Source organism: Liolophura sinensis, chromosome 1, assembly GCF_032854445.1.
Source record: "Liolophura sinensis isolate JHLJ2023 chromosome 1, CUHK_Ljap_v2, whole genome shotgun sequence".
Taxonomy (NCBI): domain Eukaryota; kingdom Metazoa; phylum Mollusca; class Polyplacophora; order Chitonida; family Chitonidae; genus Liolophura; species Liolophura sinensis.
Genome location: NC_088295.1, coordinates 15,199,735 through 15,221,797, shown reverse-complemented (window position 1 = coordinate 15,221,797; position 22,063 = coordinate 15,199,735). Strand labels below are relative to the sequence as shown.

Genomic DNA, 22,063 nt, shown 5'->3' with positions numbered 1-22,063 from the left:
AGAGTCACTAGTTACTAGTATTTACATGAGAAGAAACAACCGGTTGGACAACTCCAGCCTGTGCACTCTGGTTTTTGTTTTTTAAAAGTAACTTCAAAGTTAAAGACTGGTCATAAAAATGAGTGATAATAAGGCGTGCTACTATTACAGAGGACAGTAAACAGCTATACTCTGAATAAATCAATAACATACCTACAAATGAACTTTCATATCGATGTCTTTTCGTGAGAACAGATACCATATATTAGTTCTTTACAGTCTTGCATTGCAATGGTTGCGTTCAAATCAGGCCAGCTGACCCCAACACGCCATGGAGATGAGCAACGTTAAACCCAAAGCAAACATACTGTATGTCTTCAACCTTTTCAATGACTAAAGCACTTTTTTCAGTAAAATTTATAGGATCAATTATGAAAATGAAGCTAAAACTAATCTGTTTGTGTCATTAGGATGCAATCTTCATAAAACTGTGCAAATTATTTCTTTGCATCCTACAGTTCTCTCGGAAAGTTTCAAAATATTGGTTTCTGAGGCAGTTGAAAAGGTTTAAGAGTTAGGGTATAAACATGGAGATGAGACTGACTAGTCCAAGATCTGGCTGCTACATGTTCATCCTGTTCTCAAAGCCGTCATAGACCTGGCTTGAAGTTTATGAGTATTACACAGGATTTCATTGTTTCCAGTCAGAATCTTTTGGAAAATTTGTGTTGGAACTATTTTTATTTTTCACTAACATTATTTTATCATATTGTCGCTACTCTGACAATTCCAGGAACAGGAAAGAAATAATGAGTTTAGTTGTGGGGTGTGAAATAATGTACAGGCAGGTCACTGAAAAAAAGAAATCAAGTGTGATTTGTCTTAGCTATGGCCTTATCCATAGTGAAGATCACAGTAAACAGATCAGGAATAATGTTCTGTGCCTCTTTGAAAAATCAACACCTTAATACTTCACAGTTCCACTTTTGTAAATTCTTAACCATCACAGACACTGTATCATTCACTGAACCACATGTACATGTAGTATGATCTACAAACACTAGACATACATTATCCACAATTGAGAAGACACAATATCTTGGATATAAACTCACACTTATGATGTCAGTCAAAATGATATTTATTTGTAAAATGGATGGAAATGAAATTCATACATGTAATACTTTATACACAACATGTCACAAGTCAAGAGCAGTTTTCGACTGGTAAACTTTACACAAATCTGGAACTGCCACTTTAGCAGATCGGAAAAATAAAATTAACAGGCATGATGGTCAACAGATCTTCATATCGAGGGCCACGGTAAAAACTTAGGACATGGTTCCATAAAACATGTAAAAGGTCTCTAAAGTCAATAGTTAATTATTAGAAGGCTGTGTAGTTGGGATTTCCCATAAGGTTGTTGTTCATTCCCTGACCTCCCATGTTGCCCATGTTGCCCATATTTCCCATGTTGCCCATATTGTTGCCAAATCCACCTCCTCCTCCCATGTAGTTGTTCATATTCCCTGAAAAATAAACCATAAGAGAGGAACATACAAAACAAGTTACATGAAAATCTAGCCCTTATCTGGCTAAATGACAGATCAAGAACATGTACCATATTAGTGTCTCTTTCTCAATAATAGTACAGCCATGTCTGCACAGTTGTTTTATTAGTTCTCCCATATCAGCACAGTTGTTTTATTAGTTCTCCTATATCAGCACAGTTGTTTTATTAGTTCTCCCATATCAGCACAGTTGTTTTATTAGTTCTCCTATATCAGCACAGCTGTTTTATTAGTTCTCCCATATCAGCACAGTCGTTTTATCAGTTCTCCCGTATCAGCACAGTTGTTTTACTGTAGCATGGTTCCATAAGCCAGAGGGCTATTTTGGGTGTTGATTAGGTACGTATGCACAGAAAGGGTCCCACATGGAATAAACAAGAGCACAAGGCCATACATTCATTCGCCACAATTTAGGAAACTTTAGTGACAGCCCAGGATAAAGCTCAGTTATAACATTTTATGTGTATAGTTTTGAAGTTTTGACTTCTACTCAAGTGCACATAAAGAAAAAGACTTGAATAAAGTGCATGAAATTTGCTAAATTGTGACTGCCAAGGTGACTATCATGTCTACTTGGACTAGCAATCTTGCTTATTTCCATTACATTTATATTATTGCCTCTCAGAGCCAACATTTTGTAAAACTGGTTTACCTCCACCGCCTCCCATGTTGCCTCCGAAGTTTCCACCACTGTTGTATCCACCTCCTCCCATATTCCCACCTCCCATGTTGCCGCCTCCACTATTGTTGTAGCCTCCGCCTCCCATGTTGCCGCCTCCCATGTTACCACCCATTCCTCCGCCACCCATATTGCCGCCAAATCCTCCGCCAGAGTTACCTCCCCCTCCAGACCCCATGTCTCCACCAAATCCACCACTGTTGCCTCCTAGTCCTCCAGGTGTTGAGTTACAGAAAAGCTCTATATACCGATGTTCTGCAACATATGACAATACCACTGACACACACATTATGAATTTTACAAGTGAAATGCCACATGAACGTGCTAAACCTCTAAAGGAAGTAATTACTAGCTTGACAAATCGTTTTGTTAAAAAACACATTTCAAAAACACTACCTCTAGTTGAGTAAGGGTGACGCATCCTGGGCAGAATTAGGAGTCATATCACATAACTCACATATGTACAAACCATCTCAAAATTTCACGTAAGTTATGAACTGTCAACAAATTTGGTTACTACACTGGCCTACCACATCTTGGTATAAATGGTATTTTCAGCGAAGGATGGATATTTTCTACATGTTCACACGTTGTTTTGAATCAGACTACAAAGCCCTAATGTAACAAAAACAGGTACATACGCATATTTGTCTTGTGTTTTTTCATTGCTTCTAGAGCATCTGGATGTGTAGCAAAGTCAACATTAGCTTCTCCTGTTGGTCGACCGTTAGCATAGAGCTCGAATTCTATTCTGACAGGCTTCAGTGGGGCAAAAAACTGAAAGAAAGAAATATTAATAAGCTATTTTCCAATACCAGCTCTCATAGAGATAGGATGAATAAGTCAAACGGCCCTGGATAAATTTAATATATTGATCAGTCCGACTGTGTGAGTGATTAGAATCAGCTGAGATTTTTGGATGTACTTTAGGTTTGCACATCTATGACAGCTGTGAGCTTTATGGGGGCTATGAATCTGAGCATAACGCAGCACCCTTTGTCACGTACTTGACAACTCAGGTGACTATAGGACGCGCTAAACTAGCGAGAGCTGGACATGTACTTATGGACTCAGGGAAAATATATTTGTTCCAATTCTTCATATATAACGCCAAAATTAAAATATTATTTGTTGAATGCTACAAGCCCTTTATAACATAAGAGGGTAGGTAGGTGTTTTTTTTCTTTGGCAAAAGGGAAGAACAATCGTAGAATCCTGTTCAAATGATTGATCACAAAATTCCTCAACAATGATCAGAACAGTACTAAATTATATCACTCAATATTTGGCAATTCTCAAAATAAATATTCTTTGATCTTTGCAATAAAACTACGAGGTAAACATTTGTTAAACATTTTTATAAGTGCTATGGAAAAATTTAACTCTACAGTTTGTGCTAGCATTTTCAGGTCCTGTACAGAGGGGGAGAACATGTGAAAATATAACCAAAATCTCGTCCAGCTTATACTTTTGACAGAGTGAAGCAGAACCTCATGACATAGTAAAATAAAATCTATCATGAGAAATCTGTTGCCATTTTCCTAAATTTACTAACTTTAATTAAACTTTGTAAGATTCTTCCTTCATGTGAAGGATCAAATATTTCAAATACCTCATTTCATGTACATACTTGTCTAAGAGTACAAGGAGTTTAAGCACCCAAGTGAGCGTCAGCTCAGATTACCAGCTCTGATCTAATTTACAGTCCAAAACATTTATACAGGAGGAAGAGGAGAGCAAAGATCAGAGTGTTCACGAAGATTAAAGGATGGAACATATCAGCTTTGTCTTTGTACGTGAGCTTCCCTGTACCCATTTATAAGTTCAACTGCCCTTTCTAGTGTCACTTCCTATGGAAATACAAGGACACTAGTCCTTGTATTTGGACTAGTTCAGTAAAGTGTACATTGCCCCAAAAATATGGCAACACTATTTTATGGGTAGACCTATCCAGTTGGATACGGATGAAAACACTTCACAGGTATTTCGATCTACGCGTATCAGATACGTCACCCCATAAAAGCGCTATACGGCCAGCAAGAGAGGAAACTGTTAGCCAGAATATCAGCTGTGAACTTTTAATATTCGGTAAGGTCTAGTTCACAGCAGAGAAGCAATTCATGTTAAATATATATTTTGGACAGAGAATTCCACCAACTTTCCCAGCAAACTGAAAATACAAGAAAACACTTGCATGTCATCTGCAAAAGTCAAGAGAATTACATTCGCCAACAACTTCGTGGTCTTCTGGACAATTTTTATCTCATTCCATGGCGTATACAAGTGGTAATTCTGTAGTGCTTTCTGAGCTTTCTACGCTCACAAAAATGCAGTTATTTTTTTCGCGCACGGCTCAGGCGCACGTGGTTGACATTTAGATGGTACCAGTCACAGCATACATTTCATTTTAAAGCATCTGCCCTTCCATACTTCTACTTCACTCAACAATCAGCTTTCAAAACATCATTGTCCACCTTTGCATGGTGAGCTGTTCTTCCGGTTGGAATACTTAAATAACGTTGTGCTGTATTTTTACATGATGTCAGATTCTCAACAAACATCAGCGACATTAACGTACCCATTTAGGTCAATTAAGAAGACGGTATCACATGGTGAGTATTTCAAAGCAGATCTTATTTTCGAATTCAACTGAGAAATTCAGATGAAATATCAAATAAAGGTCAGTGTCAATGGTTGCAAAAGGTGCATAAATGTCTTAGCTTGTGGACAGACCATGCATTAAGCAGATCTGGATATTGGCCTATAGGGTAGCTGTATACAATGTCATTATAATCTGGTGCACACGTCGTCCGGGCTAAGGATGGCAGCAGTCTCGGCACATCAGTAAATATAAGCCAGCCTTTGACCCAATTTTCAAAAACTGTATAACTTGAAGGTGACATTTCATGCAAACGATTGGCAAAAAATGAAATAATATTTAATGAAATAAACAATTTGTTATCTGTAAAAACACAAAAAAAGAATTTCTGTCAGGGCTTTTTGAAGGGTCAGTTGTGTAACATCAAAGATATAATACTTTAATTTTGGCTTAAGACAGGATATGGGGTTCATGACAGCTGTGTCCATACTCGAGATAACTTACCTCACAAATGTCTGCATCAATAGCCTGGAATGGCAGCCCCCTCATGTGCACTGAGTGACCTGTGACACTGGAATGTGTGCTGCCTGGCATCAGGCCACGCGGGCCGCTGCATCATGCTCTGCTGCTGCTGCTGCTGAAATCGTCCACGTTGTGGCGAGTTCATCTTACCACGACGATTACCACCAAATCCTCCAGCATATCCACCACCAAAGTCCTCGTAGTCATCGTCATAGTAACCTGCTAACAATAAATACAACAGTAATAATAACATCTCTCTGCAAAATGTTCTTCCTGTAGGGCAAGTCAACTTTATTTACTTCACCAAGAGCATTGTAAGACATAAACAAATGTAATGCTCAATAATGACTTACAGAATACATGTTTCCCGTTCCCTTTATTTATAATTATGGGGGGGACTGGAATGGTGGCAAGTGCTCCGACATTACCTTTGACATTTCTGCCTCGCCCACGGCCATAGTTGCCCATGCCTCCCATCCCACCAGGACCACCTCCTCCAGCGTTTCCTCCGCCTCCCATCATACCGCCTCCTCCCATGCCTCCGCCGCCTCCCATGTTGCCCATACCCATGCCTCCGAACCTCTCATTACGATCATACGGCCCTGGCCGATTCATTCCTCCCATATTATTTCGGAATCTTGGTTGGCCAACTGCTACATAAGCCTCCTGAGGACTGCTCTTGAAGATCTCTATGTATCTACAAATAAGGTTTATCAGAGATCAGCAAACAATACCTTCATGGATTTGTTCAACAGTTCAAGCTTAAACAGCATGAAAAACTAGGTGACTGAGTTAAGGACTTTTAGATAGGGTGGGATATCTCCGTTAAACTAAATGTGTTCTCTCACTTAATGGTACGTACCTGGCACAGGAACAGATTACACCAAGTACACTTTAAAAAGTGTTTCCGCAATGAACTTGAGACAACAAAACCACAATTTCTTCAGACCTTAGACAAGTCATCCGTACACTATCAGTTTTACCACCACCCACACATACGGTACAGGTTTCTAACACAGCACTTTTTACTCAGTACTAGACTTAACAGTTTATAGTTTGATGGGGTTTTTTATTGAGTTGGCCACCCCTGTAATACTGTGTGTACTGTTGTGTTCCCACCTGATTCACCCGTTCTACCCACCGTTAACCATACAGTAATAAACAATACATGTAGTACTGCAGATAATCCAGCCCCATCAGGCCCAGCCTCCCACCTGTGCCCTATTCTTTCCATGTGCTTATTCAAAGCCTTTTCTGCTATGTCTTGTGATGCAAACTGCACATAGGCCTCCCCCGTGCTCCTCCCCTGTCGGTCCTCTGGTAGCATAATCCCATTCGGAACAATCTCCAATCCTATACACCCAGCCCAACAGAAATAGAGTGATACACTACAAAAACCACATCACATGTTAGGCAAATTGTCATATGCTGGGTAGCGGTTAGCTCAATCAGTCATTTATCTACAAGATCTTCATAGGTCCCTAACTAGGGGCTCAATTCCAAAAACAGGCCTTCATTTTGGAGAAATTTGAGATAAATGATGTGAAAATAATGCTATAATTATAAATGTCCAGGATTATGGTGCCTCTTTATTTCTTTTTCTTAGTTATTTTTTTTTTTGTCTCTATGATGAAGACTGATATTCATCATTTTTCAAACATAGTTTGTAAAAATTAACTATCAGGACCCTTTCCTCAGACAGTACATAAACACTTTTTACACTGTTTTCCACAAATCCATCCAGACTTCCCTTTCTTCTTTACATTGTACAATAGCACCATTTAAGTTTTTTTTTTTTTTTTTCGAAAGGACAATTCCAGTTCATCAGTTTATAAAATCAACCTGGCACACAATGCAAATTACCATTTAAGACAGATTCCATGGAGTACCAAAAATAAGGACAAACATAATACAAAGCTGACCTTCATAAAATTGATTTAAATTATGGTAACATTGAATGCATAGAACTTTTTTTGTCTTTACATAAGCATAGAACTTTTTTGTCTTTAAACAAGCTTGAATAAGAACCACTATGGATCTCAATTTAGCCATTCTTATTTTTGTCAAGAGTAGGACGTGATCAAAGTCGACAGTTACTGAGCAGTGAGCAGTTCTTCATAAGGGTATACACTGCCAAGGAAGCATCATACTTGTTTCATGACTTCTGCCATACGGAATAAGTAGTTCATATTGGAGACTGCACTGATTACCAGGCAACAGTTAATATTGTTATCGAAATGGGTTGAAGCTATGTTGCAACCTTTTAAAGGTGAACTGCAAAGATTTCTGATTGGAAACGGAAAGTTATCATGGTAAATAAATGGTGAGCATTCTGTTACATTTCTCCATTTTAATATTTTGTATAAAAGTATTTATTTTGCAGCATATGTGTGGCCAGAAAAAAATAATACAAATGTGACCAGCTTATAATTTGCTCAAAACACCATGGCTTATTCCCCTTGGATTTTGGAACGTTGTTACTTGAAAGTGGCCTTGGTTCATTCATCTGACAAAGACGTCAAAATAAAAAAAAAATGAATGACAGGAACCACCAATAACATCACAAAGTCCTAAAATTAAAGATAAGTGATGTCCACTTTCCACACAAATTTATATTTGACAATTATAAACAGGAGAAGACTGTTGACAACATTTTTTGCAAAATTTGAAAGCATTGCAAGTGACCATTAAATAGGTCACAAAAAGCCAATCATTCTTCATATCAACTTTTAGGAACATTTATCTCCATGGCGATGTGAGATTGAGTAGTTTTGGTTACTATATTTTATTGAACGTATACCTTTGAATGCAATATCCCATTAAAATCTACTTTTTACCACACCCCCCACAAACCAAGCACACTCTTCAGAGATTTAAAGATCTGACTCCATGGTCAAATTCCAGTTTCCAGCAACGGGTATTTACTAGATTTCATACTGTCAGATACTCATTCAGCACACAACACTCTATAATCCACATAGTCAGACAAATTCACCAGAAAACTGAGAAATGGTGAACACAGTCCACCGCAATAACTCCTTAGTTGGTTGCCATTACGCACCTGTGAAAAACTGAGCTATTTCCTCTTTTGAGCAGCCAAATGGCAGCCCACGCAGCCGCAGTACAGCCTCTGTAGAGTTCTGTGTGTGGGTTGTTCCTGAACGTTTAATTACCCAGTCCATCTCACTTTTCTTGGACTTGAACACTGGAATAATCAGTAAGAAGATTAGTGAGGTTTGGCTCATGATTGGATCTTGTTCCATGATGTACTCACATAAAGCTTTTAATGACATGGACACATGGATTTTAATCAAAAATATTCCAATTCAGATTCCAAAAATTGGGAAATAAGTGGGCAAAGATAGTATACACCACCAGAGTTTTTGGTTTTAGGACTGAATGTAATGAATGTATTGATTTTTTTTTTTTTTTTTTTTTTGATTGGTGTTTTACGCCGTACTCAGGAATATTTCACTTATACGACAGCGGCCAGCATTATGGTGGGTGGAAACCGGGCAGAGCCCGGTGGAAACCCACGACCATCCGCAGGTTGCTGGCAGACCTTCCCACGTTCGGCCGGAGAGGAAGCCAGCATGAGCTGGTCTTGAACTCACAGCGACCGCATTGGTGAGAGGCTTCTGGGTCACTACGCTGCGCTAGCGCGCTAACCGACTGAGCCACGGAGGCCCCTGAATGTATTGAAGATGCCTGATTACAGAACTTCCTTTCTCAGTGAATACAAATGTGATGACAAGTCATCACATCACAGAACAAATGGACCAGTGAATGGGATATACGGCTGCAACAGTATTGGTTAAGTATGGGTTCTTTAGTAACACTTACAGATGTGCAATTTTCACAATAGCTGAGACCTTTTTAAGTAAATGGCATATGCTATAAGGTACCAACCAAGTTACACTGAAAGGTACAGCTGCTATTAGCAACTATAAAGATTTATAAATATTAGGCAATTGAGTCCAAGTACTATATGATATTTATCTGAGGACTGGTTAGGATTCAGTATGTTTATGCAAAGTCTTGGAACAAAAAATGACTTATGAATTTCGTACATCCCATACCTTCAACATATCTTTGTCCCATATGTTCATTGTGTCTTTTTACAGCCATCTGTACATCTGCTTCACTGTTAAACTCCACAAAACCTTCCCCACTGGGTCTTCCTTCTCGGGAAAATAAAAACTTCACTCCACTTTCCCCACCAACAATTTCCAAACCTACAATCAAACAAACGGTCGAGATCTATTTGAAAGCAATGACTGATACAGTACTTCCTCCATAATGAACAGATTAATAAACAGATTAAGAATCAAATTACTCCTAAATATCCACTGTTACCATAAAATCAGTTTTTATACCACACTATTATTTAAACTGTAAATTATGCCTTGTGTCCTACATGTATTTTGTGAGTAAAATTAATACCTTTGAAGAAGGACACAACATCTTCTGCTGTAGCTGTCCATGGAAGTCCTCTCAGTCTCACCACGAACCCTTCATCTTCAGGTGCTGGCCCCGACATCTTGGGTGCTCACCAATGCTCAGGGTTTGAATACTGTGTGCATCAAAGTTCTACAGAAATCCTGAAGAAACAAAATCAAGTTTATTAATAGTACTAATTATTACTGAAATTACTTTGCTTTACTTTCGGAATGGAAGACAAACCACAAACTAAGAAAGTATTGATAAACATAAATATCACAAGATTGGTAATGAGGGATAATGTAATTTTTTTCTACACTCTGAAGTTCTCTCAGAATGTTTCACAATATTGGTCCGAATGATGGCTGAAAAGGTGGAAGAATTAGGGTAATGCAAAGATTTAGCCTGATTAACATCAAATGAACAGGATGACAACACTGTTAAGCACTGACTTTATTGGTACTCTCACAGAAGTTTTCGGACGTTAACTGCTGCAAATGTAGTAGGCCTCAAAATGTACATACTTTGCATAACCTCGAAACGAGTTCAACAAATTTCATCCTGCGTAACATAACAGTTCAGGTGAACCAACATGGATTACACAAATTGATAAATGCAGTTAGGTTTTGGTGGATAGGTTATAGCTTTTGGTTCATTTAGATGTCACTGTGTGGATTTCACCAGCTAGAGGTACAATTTGCTTATTCATAGCTTTCAGCATCCAGGTGCCTTGCAAGGACCAGCGGGTGATAAAAAAACATGCCATTAAATGAGCGAAATGCTGATTTTTACTCATTTCTAAAGTTTAAAGAACTATAGAACAATGAAACAATTGTATTTGAGGGTTAGGCACATTCTGCTTACTTTTCCAGAAAAATGTCCTACCTAAAAGCTATATTTTTCATTCTTCATGCTAAAATCTTATTCAAGGGCTGTATTACCTGGGTTAAATTCTGTTTTGTTTTTACCTCCGAGTCCCCCTCAAGTCACGTGACTAAACAGTGTGCTGATGATTGGCTCAGAGGAGCTGCGCTATGATACCAAATAAGAAAATATTTCTCAAAGTACTAGTACGCGAACAAATATTTGAATTGTTCACAGTCCACTGATGTCATAGAAGCTCTAAGCCTAATCATCAGCAAACTCTTTTTACGTGTGACTCAAGTAGTGGTGGTGAAAACAAAGCAAATTTAACCCAGGTGAGATAGGCATGAAATAAGAATTTACCAGAAACATGGAAAAATATACCTTTTAGGTAACAAATTCTTTCTGCAAACATAATCAGAATATGTTAAGCTTTCACTTATGACAGTTTCTTGGGCCACTTTCAGAACACTCTGAAAGTCAAATTTCTCTTAACTTTTTTGTAAAAGACGTCTAGGTTATTTTGTAAGACGAGTCAAACGTTGGAGGTCACGTGACCACCCTTTCGTTTCTAAAACAAAATGGCCACCCAATGTTCAAGCATCGAGGAAAAGGTCACTTTATGCCTCTTCGCTAGGGACCAGGAAGGCCTATTTGTAGAAAATAACATCACAAAAGCTCTGTAGAAATACTCAGATTATCTGGAAAGCTGAAAATTATACAAATCCAACGAATGCAAGATCGCTGACAGCGATTCAAAAATAGGCATTTTCCTATGCAATAACGTTGCGAGCACCGTTTTCTTCCCCCATGCTGTCTGTTACTAACAAGATCACGTAGTCTCTAGCTTTCGATCGGTCTTAGAGAACAGAGCCCAGAGCCCAAATTCTGGAAACTGTGAACAGTGTGTGTTGACAGTGGAGGTCCTGTGCAGGCCGTGTTATGAGGCTAGCCACAGGTGGCTACTTCAACTCCTCTCTTTGTATCTGGCTGGCAGAGTATCGTTGCCACAGAAGGAACCAATGGTAAACCATACACTGATTCACGCCATGCCCAGTAAGTCATTTCTAAACAATGGCTGCAGTCCAAAAGTGGTGTCAACTTTGGCTCTTACCTCTCAGCTCACCCGCACACGCAACATCCCAGGTATTTTCCATTAGGTAATGGCATACCAGCCCTGTATTAATGACATGGCAGACCATTTCTATACAAGGTGGCCATTAGGCTCTTCTTTTCAAGTTTAGGTTGTATGCGCCATCTTGGAACAACATCTTGGATCCATAACTGTGGCGAAGGCAAAATGGCTGCTACTTTAGCGATGATTGTGTGAGGAATTTGGGTTTCGTGTGACCTTACCAAGCAGAATATATGCGAGATGTTGCATGTGCGGGTCAGCTGAGAGGTGGGAGCCAAAGTTAACTCTACTTTTGGACTGTAGCCATTGTTCAGAAAGCACTTATTGAACAAGGCGTGAATTGGTGTACAGTTTATCACTGGTTCCCCATGTGGCTCTATATAGAGAGGAGATGAAGTTGCCACCTGGGGATATTATCTGACTAAAAAAAAATGGTAACGCTTAGAAGGGAGTTAGGAACAAGATGCATTCCACACATTAGTCTCAACTAAGTCTCAATTATTAACCACAATTCAGGTTTGGCGATTTTGTCAACTGTATACCACACTTTTCTTTATCAATCTGAGATAAACTGCAACACTGATCCGACTGGCATGTTCAGGGCATTAGTTTACGTTACAACAACAACCTATCAACAACAGTATTTGACTTCTTCTGCTAATCTACACGATAATGTAACACATGATATTTACAGGTATATAAAGCATTTCGCAAAAACTCGCCGTACACATAGAAGATGAGGCAAGTTGGGCGATAAAATGTAGCAAATAACGCGAATAATGTCTTAACCTCACCTTTCCTTTCTCACCCTCGACCAAAATGGCGACGAATAACGAAGAGAATGGCCGGAAACATGCGATAATTTTCAGTTAGGTGATCCGCAGAAGTAATATTTAATCAGTCTTTGATATGTTGATAGAATGAGATAAATAAATCGACTATGGGCAATCACTCGGGTACGAAAAACTGCTTATTTTCCGGAATGAATTGATTTCCGGGTAAACAAAATATGACAGACAAGACCGCCATTTTGGGAAGTGACACAGATTTCCCGTTACAAATTTTCAATCTGGTGTCATCCTACGAAACCGAGTGATATAAAGTGTACAGGAGCGGTATCAGCCTCATTATATATACTCTGGACATTAACTACTTGGTATATTACAAAGGTAGAAGAGTGTTTACAACCGAGGATGAGTTTTCTGTTGTAAGTATACGTATATACTATATGGTGGTATTGCACTGTTCTCATTTTTGTAAACAAAAGCGGTTCATTGACATTTAGCGAATTGGTGAGTGTTTAAATTAAGTTGACCCCTTTGTCTGATTGAATACGAGGGAGCATTGAATACCACTGGTTACGGAGTTTGTATAGTGAACCACAAATAGGCATAAATTTGACGCACAGTACAGTGATTCCTAATTCCTATCACTGTCACAAATTTTAGGCATACATCAGTACTTGTACATGTACCGTGCGTTGAATACTGAAGAAGAATTACCAAGCCAGCTCGCTCTGTCATCATACCCGGTGACAGTATTTAAGGCTGTACAGCCTCAGTGATACAATATTATGAGGAACACTAAATAACTGATTGAGACTGTCAGTGTCATGTTTCAAATGATGGTGACATTGTTGAATTTGTTGAACAGAGAGTGCCTGATATGTAAATCAGAGGCTTTTTTTGCAGCAGTGGTAAGTGCTCATTTAATGGCATAGTTTTGAAGTGGGGTATCTATTAATCAAGACAACTAATTGATCGAAAGAGATGGGAGAGGAACAAACACAAATCTCTTGAAGTTGCAGTTAAAAAAATGTACCGCTCACTGGTCACATGCGCATAAAAACTTTCTTATTATTAATTATGGTCAGAGAAATGTTCGTCCAAATTAACTATCTTGTTCTTAGGCAGGACCAATTGACCCTGTTGCAGCTGCCATCTGGATAGGTCGTGATCGATGTGGGCAATGAAAAGCTCATTCAAGGGAGACAGCGAAGCCCCTTGACTCTTTGCTAAATATCTGCATGTATTTACATTTTCCACAGGCTGACAAAGGTTTTGACCTCAAGGTTATTGTCATTTTAACAGTGTAATGGTGACAAGCTCATGAACTTCCTCTTGTAGTTTCAAAAGATGTGATTTTTTTTACATGAACTGGTGTTATTGCCGTGACGTTTTTCATCCGAGGAGATAACCCAAGGTTTGTGCTATAGGGCATCACTCCTTGAACGTGACTTTATGCCAGAGAAGTTTTAATGCATGTGTGAACAGCGGTAAAAGTAAACCTGACACATTTGTGGCCCTTGCTCCCTGTACCATGACTAGTGTGAATGGCACTGTTACATGTTCTACTCTCCACACATCCCATACATAGGAGTGTATCCAGAGATAGGCCCAGCTGACAGTTTCAGAGTAGCTTTTGTTTATCAAAACATTGTAGAGATATGGAAACATGATGACAGAAGACTGGATTGAGGCTAAAGTCAGACCTGGAGCCTGAGAACTGGTTGAAATTAACTGTTGAGTTTTAATAGTACAATCAATAATCCAATCACACTGTTGGTGTGGAAATATGGGTCGCCCAATTAGATGGCATTATAGCCATTGCCACAGGTTATAGTTTGACAGATTTAAAGTACAGCACCAGCCTGCTGCTTTATCGTATTAGTATTTTAATGCATTTTAAAACCACCCCTGTCACAGTGGGTGTGTGAGACATACTTTGTAGATGCTTAGTAGAGCCATGTAATTGCCAACATTTTTTTTTGGCTTATGTGTTGTACATGCTATTTTCGGTTACATTTTCCATACTAAATGATGGGATGTAGACTGGTCAAGACAGTATATAGCTTTTAATGTACATTTGGTACAGAAAGTTTTACTCTAGATTTATAAACCCTCACCAGTTCCAACGCTAAAAAAAAAATGAATTGACAGTTTTTTTATGAATAAAATTCAACAAGCCAGTTCAATATGGTATATTGAATTGTAGTTGCAAAATACTTAGAGATATACAGTACTATTCACTCATCTGTTGTGTATCTCAAAGGTAGGACTACACTTTTCTACAATCACACCCTGATCATTACACATCTAGAGATACAAGAGTTTCATGTGTACAAGCTGTGAACAAATGCATGTGTATGAGTCCTTTTCATACTGTGTGTATGCCAGTGGATAGCCTGCACAAGACACAATTTATAGGTGAGAATTTGTTATTTATTGACGAAGACTTGAATAGGCTTTGTTGATGTCTGCCAGGTTCTATTCAGTCTTGATCTATAATAAACCTGCAATATGAGTCACCTTCTTCATGGGCAAGGTACCAAATGTGAGCAAGGCTTGATTCTCAAGTCAGTTGACTGAACCTCTTTCTCATACTGGTACAGCCTGCTTATGTTAGTGATATATGCTTGTATTGTGTTTGTCCTGATAAAACCATGGATTGGTTCAGGGAATAAGGACTATTGAGATATCAGTGATGTAAAGTTTTACGTGGTTTCTTTTCCCCTTACTAATTATGTACATGTATGTAGTTCCACATGTAAGCTGCACAATACGATTCCTTTGGCAGTGGGCTCATGTGGGCAAATCATGTTCATTTTTTGAAAATGAATTATTTATATTATGTTTGATTACATTTATTCGGATTTGTAGGCCTTGTTTTATTGTCTGCAATGGTGTGGCTTGTGATAATGATATTTACTTGTATGACACATAAATACCAAATGTCCATTTGACTGCATGACTGTATTGATCCAACTGTGTTCACTTCGCTGAAAATAAATATTTTTGTCAGTCAGCTATGAGTATACATACATAAATGAAAGGAATCTGTAAAGGTTTTAGGCAAGAGGTTAATTTTATACAGGGTGCTAGACATAGAAGCCTATGCATTTACATACACATAAATTGCTGTAGCCTACTTTATTACTTGCAATTGAAAGAGTCTCAAAAGTAAAGTTCTTCCACACATTTTCATTATATTTACTTGCATGATCACATATGTATTAAATATTCATAGCTTGATTAGGAAATAAACCTATATGATAAATTACTGGCATAATTATTGCCCCACTTGCTATTTAATATCCTATTTTAAGAAAAAAAAAGTGAAATGTAAACTCAGGCGCAGTTGTATGGAATTGTGGTTTTGAATAGTTTGTATTCTTGCAGTAAGAGGCCTTTGCTTGCCCTCCTGAACTACAAGAATACCACCTGACTAATGAGCTTGTAGTCTAAAATCTAGCTCTTGCTTGTTTGGATTTGGCATTTAGGTCAGTTATAGTAGGTTTAAACTTTGCGAAGCGGGGATTTTGTTTATTGCTAATACCTAATTTTTGCATATGCCATGATCAATTCTTCAAATCCAAAGTCATGGATGCATTGCTGTACCTGATAGCTAAGCTGTTTTATTGTTGATGTATGAATTTTTTTCTTCTTTTGTCTTTCAGTGGGAGTCGAAGCAATAAGACATTCAAACCTAAAAAGAATATTCCAGAAGGAACCCACCAGTATGACTTGATGAAACATGCTGCAGTGACTTTGGGTAGTGGGAACCTACGTTTGGCAGTTATGTTACCAGAGGGAGAGGACCTCAATGAATGGGTTGCAGTTAACAGTATGTCTTCTGTATCTGTAGTGACAGTAGTTAAAGTGCTACTTCAGTGCCAAGAGAAACCAGGCGGAAATGTTAAAATGATGTGACGGTTACCCTATGAAATATAGCTAGGACCACAATTCAAAAAAAAAATTTATGATGAATAACATTATTTAACCTCCATAAGTGAAGAGTCCTCAAAAACAAAATTCTCAGCAGTTTCCATATAATTGGCCTGATGTGATGATATATAAAACGATAGTATTCCTTACGAGACGATGAATCAGACGCTGGAATGAGGTCATGCGTATTTGAAAGTAGGACGTCATTTGTAGCTCTAAATCAGTGATGAGTGGTGTTGAGTGCTCCTTCGTGGCATTACAACAGGCAAATTGGTTTCCAAACTGAAAAGTCCTTGAGCACATTGGTAAACAACAAGTAAATAATTTCTCACACCGTGTGTTGTTGTGTAACATCCAGTTTAGAGTTTCCTGTTTTAATTTACAAATGTTGTGTAGAGCACTTGTTCCGTACAGTTTTGTGTTTTAGCCCTAATTCCATTAAGGATCACAGTTGCAGAAGTCAGTCCATCCATTAAGGTTTTATTAGCCTTAAAAGCCTGGTAGACCTTATCCGTAATTGTGAAATGGTGTGTATGTTTTGATGAGTCTGTTGTGAAGGTGAGACCGATGGGTTAATGGTTGATCATTCATCATCTCGACCCGTTTCATTCTGGTTTGTTTCAGCGGTGGACTTTTTCAACCAGATAAACATGTTGTATGGGACAATAACAGAGTTCTGTACGGAGGAGAGTTGTCCAGTTATGTCTGCTGGTCCCAAGTATGAGTACCACTGGGCAGATGGCCAGACGGTCAAGAAACCCATTAAGTGCTCAGCCCCCAAGTACATAGATTACCTCATGACCTGGGTGCAGGACCAGTTGGATGATGAAACATTATTTCCTTCCAAGATAGGTTAGATGCTTTGATTGCAAAGAAAAAAATGCACATCTATGCCTTAACACATACATGTAGTTTCCAGTGATTAAAGATCTTTTCCTTTATACAACAGAAAAACCGTCTGAGCTAATGCTTTTAAGTAAGCATACTGAGTCAGTGCATATTATATACACATGTTTTGTGATTTTTGAGACTGGAGAACTGGTATGTTGTTGGAATAATAGCAAGCGCAATGTGGATTTGCACAGATATTTTGTACCAATAATTGTCTTGATGTTGTAAAGGAAAAGTAGCTTTGGAAGACCGTCTAGACTTTTGCAAAATTTATCATGTATTGCTACTACTGTAATTATTTTCTTCCAGGTGTCCCTTTTCCAAAGAACTTCCAGTCCATTGCCAAAACTATCCTGAAGCGACTGTTCCGAGTGTATGCACATATTTATCATCAGCATTTTCGAGAAGTGGTGCAGTTGAGTGAAGAGGCCCATCTCAATACATCTTTCAAACATTTCATATTTTTCGTGCAGGAATTTAATCTCATTGACCGACGAGAGTTGGCCCCACTGCAGGAACTCATAGATAAACTGACTAGCAAAGATCGATAGATTCAGTCAGTGTTTTTAATAAGTGACAGGACACAAGGGACCAAGTCCCTGTTGATTTGCTATATTGAAACTGCTGGAGGCAGGTGGGGGCTGAACTATACAGACATCATGTGTCCAGGAAACCATCTGACCAGCCGCCGGGACCAGCAAGGACCCCCGGCTCATTTACATCTCACCTCCCTCTGAAGTTTAGAGTGATTTACTGTGTCATTTGTTGTGTAATCAGATCACAGAGGTATAAACATATTGTGAAATAATTAGTCGTCAAACCCATTTGCTGTGATCATATCAGTGTTATTAGATGTAGACCAGAGAGAAGCTACTTTGCTTTGTTAAACAGAGCAATGTGTGTAGGAATGTTGTTAGGACAACGTGATCCATAGGTCTTAGCTGAGAAAGTTGGGCTAACCAGCATGCCACATGCTCACTGTCACACTCGTCAAGGTAATGTTGGAAGCTTTCTCTGGTTTTCCTAAGTACAGGTTGTATTTTATACTGCATCAAATTCTCCACAATTCTATAACTTGAGAATTTCTAGTCTAAAGAATTGCATTAGAATTTATTTTTACAACAGACATAATTGTTGGTCATCAAATTGTTATTTAAGTTTTTCTGCCCACAATTCACAAGGAACTAAAACATTTTGTTTTGAAACAATTATAATTTCCACATGCAGTTCTGTGTTATGTGTTGGATCTGTGTGTATCAGTTGTCATGGGTACTGGTGTACATGTAGTTAAAGCAGATCAACAGTCAAGATCATGGCTTTGACAAGGAAGCTCACCGCACCCCAACTTTTGTACTCTAATTTGAAAGAAGTCTCGTGCAGTTTTGGTGGTAGGTTCACCCGTTATGTTACTGTCGCACATGCACACAAACTTATAATCTTCATTTTAGTACGTAATTTATTTCTCAGATCTCTCAACCATATATGACACATAACAAAACAAACTTTTGATTTGCACATACCAAAGTTCTTTAAGTTGTCAGAACACACAAGTGTTATGGTATAATATTGTTGATCTTCTACCTCTTTTCTTAGTTTATTATGATATAAAATAAGTTATTGGTATTAACACTGCAGGACTAGTGTTCTTGTAGATCATAATAAGTACAGCCAAACTTTGTTCTGGCAACAGTAAAGCTCACACACTCGACCTGTTGGGGTAATATTAACCACCCGTGATCTCTTTATCTTCAAATGCTCCCATATACACACATTTAGAATATAAATTTATGAACAGTTTTCTTTTACCCAATCTACTGCAGGTTTTCTAAATATGTGTCATTTGTGAAATTGATTTATGTTCTGGTAAATCCCTTTTTTGTATTTTTTCTTGAGGTTTTGAAGTCGCTTCTGGCAGAGCAAGTTAAATTAGAATTTTAGAAGCCATGTTAATTCATGCAGGATTTGTGCAGTCCAGCATGTCTTAATGTGGACTGCTGGAGACGAACATTTTCTCACGACTACATGAACCGCTGTACTTAGTGCTATTTTTGTTGCCTTTTATATATTCATATAGAGTCCAGAGGTTTAAAAGGACTGTAGTATTACAAATGAAACTCAAATACTGAGTGGGAGCCTCCGTGGCTCAGTTGGTTAGCGCGCCAGCCCAGCGTAATGACCTAGGAGCCTCTCATCAATGCGGTCGCTGTGAGTTCAAGTCCAGCTCATGCTGGGGTCCTGTCTGGCTGTACGTGGGTAGGTCTGTCAGCAACCTGGGGATGGTCACGGGTTTCCCCCGGGCTCTGCCCGGTTTCCACCCACCCAAATGTTGGCCGCCGTTGTATAAGTGAAATATTCTTGAGTATGGCGTAAAACACCAATCAAATAAATAAATAAACAAATACTGAGTGATCTGCTTGTCTTTCCAAATCCCAAGGAAATGTCATCATCAGTTTTCCATGTTGTGAAACCTGTATACTTAAGTAATAAACATGCAATTCATATTCCAGTTTTTAAAAAAAATTGCAGGACTATCCATATACTAGTCTGTTAAAACATTTGTATCAAAATTTGATATAATTTGAACTCTGCTTCTTGGTAACTTGCCTGCTACAGTTTTAAGGGCAGATTTTCCAACCAAGTCCCAAATTACCATGCAGTGATTTAGTACATCCTGACTGGATTATTAAAGCCTGGTATAGATTGGATAATCTGTGACTTGTATTGATGAACTAGTCCAGATGTATTTATATACTAAGCTTTTGTATAAGCCATATACATTTATGTGGCCAATAACTCTTGTGCATTTGATAGAGCTTTAATTTTGATATTGTAAAGAAATGTTAGTGTAGAATGATATATTTATGTGCTTTACAACAACTTTCAGAATTTCTACTGCAGTAGAAAGATATTTCAAAGGTTTCCTGGTGAATAAGTGTAATTATTCACTTGTGATAAATATACATGATAATAGATATGTATGACAACATGACGCCTGATATGCTACATCGAATTTATTCCCACATGCTGTGCTAATGTACAGGATTACTGCTGTGATCCTTTCAAACTACTCGATAGAGTTTCATATGTAGTTCATCTAACAGTAATATTACCATCAGTATAAAGCTATGTTTGTTTTTCTTGTGTGTAGATTGTTTTGGTTTTATGATCTGTAATATAGTTTGTACAACTAAGTGATTAATGATGTCTGTGAGTTACTAGTCTAAAACTTTGTCATATTGTTAGGTGTATTTCTGTGGATTCCTTTTTTTTAGTTGCACATCGCTTGTGTAAATGTACTTTAAGTAATATTTTAACATTTCTAATGAATCTATTTTTTTTAATACATGTAAGCAGTGTTAATCAGAAGTACTTTTCTGGTGTACATACGTTTCTGAGAGATTTAAGTGACATAACCTTTTAATTTTCAGATGTCCTTTACTCACTAGGAAGGATGGAGCCGATTTGCTATGTAAAGATGAGCCTACGCATTTCACCCACTCGCACTATGCACACTTGGTCCAAGTTTTCTCCCATCTGGGATGGTATTCACAACTGCTGTAAATAGCTAATGACGTAGTTATGAGTTAGATGTGTGTACTTGAATGAAAATCCTGATTACCATTACTTTATCACTACTGTATTTAGAGGGACAGCTTACTCAGCATGTTGAGGAGGTTATTCCGTATGACCATGTCAAGGCTGCAGTGTGCTGCTCATAAGTGATGCATAGTGTAGTATATCTCTGCTGGAACAGAGGGATAACAGACTCCCGACCATTTCCTCTCTCACCACCCACATATGTAATTCATTGTGAAAACAGCTTGAGAAGCTTTGCCAAGTCATGTACATATATAATAGTCATATGTAGTCATATTTGCTTGATATCTCCATTATCACAAATGGACATCTGTAATATATTAAAAACATCAAAGATTTCATATACCAGGATTATTGTGTGGAAGTTTATATATGGGTGGCTACATTATACTGTTGACAGTGAGAGTATTTTCAGTATTATTGACATAATGTTGCATGCTTGCAATGCTGACGTTTAAAATGTGAGTTGTAATGGCTCTGCTGGCTGGCCTGTCTCTTATTATACCATGTGGATGCTAATTTTAAGTCACAATGCTGGTCAGGTCCTTGTCTGTGATTTACAGGCACTCCAGATCCATCCATCTGCAAACCCGACTGCCCTCCTATATACATAAATGAATGCTTGGGGTTTAACGTCGTTCTAAAGAAATTTTTCACTCATATGAGTCATCATTAGGTATGTGCACATATATTGTCTTGTTGAGGCAGGGCGAATCCATGCCGCCAAAGTGCTTCCGCCACTAAAGCATCATGCCGAAGACACCGGACATGACACCACATCCAGTCACATTATTCTGACACTGGGCCAAACAATCACGTTTCCTTGTTTCAAACTGACAGGACTGGGCAGTTCCAAGTTTTTTTGCCCAGCTGCTAGTGCAGAGAAAAGGAAGGTAGTGCATGGGAATACCTATGTTGGATTGACATCCACAAGCATTTTCCGTAATGACTGGGCCTGGCGTGGTATCAATTACGCAGTCGTCATTAGCATGACCTGTATAGGTCCGCCCTGTCCTAGCTATAAGTGATAACCGTGGAGAAATTAATGTTAAACGCGGAAGT

General features: G+C 38.4%; 2 protein-coding genes across 2 annotated transcripts; one reads left to right on the top strand and one right to left on the bottom strand.

Annotated features, from left to right (window-relative positions):
- Window positions 1-1,104: 1,104 nt before the first annotated feature.
- On the bottom strand, window positions 1,105-12,613 carry LOC135482118 (heterogeneous nuclear ribonucleoprotein H3-like). Its single transcript, XM_064761961.1, is given in 11 exon segments — window positions 1,105-1,508; window positions 2,203-2,484; window positions 2,871-3,006; window positions 5,333-5,435; window positions 5,437-5,569; window positions 5,779-6,047; window positions 6,565-6,703; window positions 8,412-8,555; window positions 9,430-9,585; window positions 9,794-9,951; window positions 12,584-12,613. Coding segments are annotated over 10 exon segments (1,602 nt in total). The 5' UTR covers window positions 9,891-9,951; window positions 12,584-12,613; the 3' UTR covers window positions 1,105-1,365.
- Window positions 12,614-12,797: 184 nt separating this feature from the next.
- On the top strand, window positions 12,798-20,790 carry LOC135466409 (MOB kinase activator 1B). Its single transcript, XM_064743864.1, has 4 exons — window positions 12,798-12,996; window positions 16,246-16,412; window positions 17,138-17,365; window positions 17,714-20,790. The coding sequence occupies exons 1-4, from the start codon at window positions 12,983-12,985 to the stop codon at window positions 17,953-17,955; spliced, it is 651 nt and encodes a 216-aa protein (XP_064599934.1). The 5' UTR covers window positions 12,798-12,982; the 3' UTR covers window positions 17,956-20,790.
- The last annotated feature ends 1,273 nt before the right edge of the window (window positions 20,791-22,063 follow it).

What these genes read in the sequence shown, in the direction of transcription:
- LOC135466409 (XM_064743864.1), top strand. An exon ending in TGAATGGGTTGCAGTTAACA is followed by an intron (nt 16,413 to 17,137) that starts GTATGTCTTCTG and finishes GGTTTGTTTCAG; the next exon opens with CGGTGGACTTTTTCAACCAG. An exon ending in ATTATTTCCTTCCAAGATAG is followed by an intron (nt 17,366 to 17,713) that starts GTTAGATGCTTT and finishes ATTTTCTTCCAG; the next exon opens with GTGTCCCTTTTCCAAAGAAC.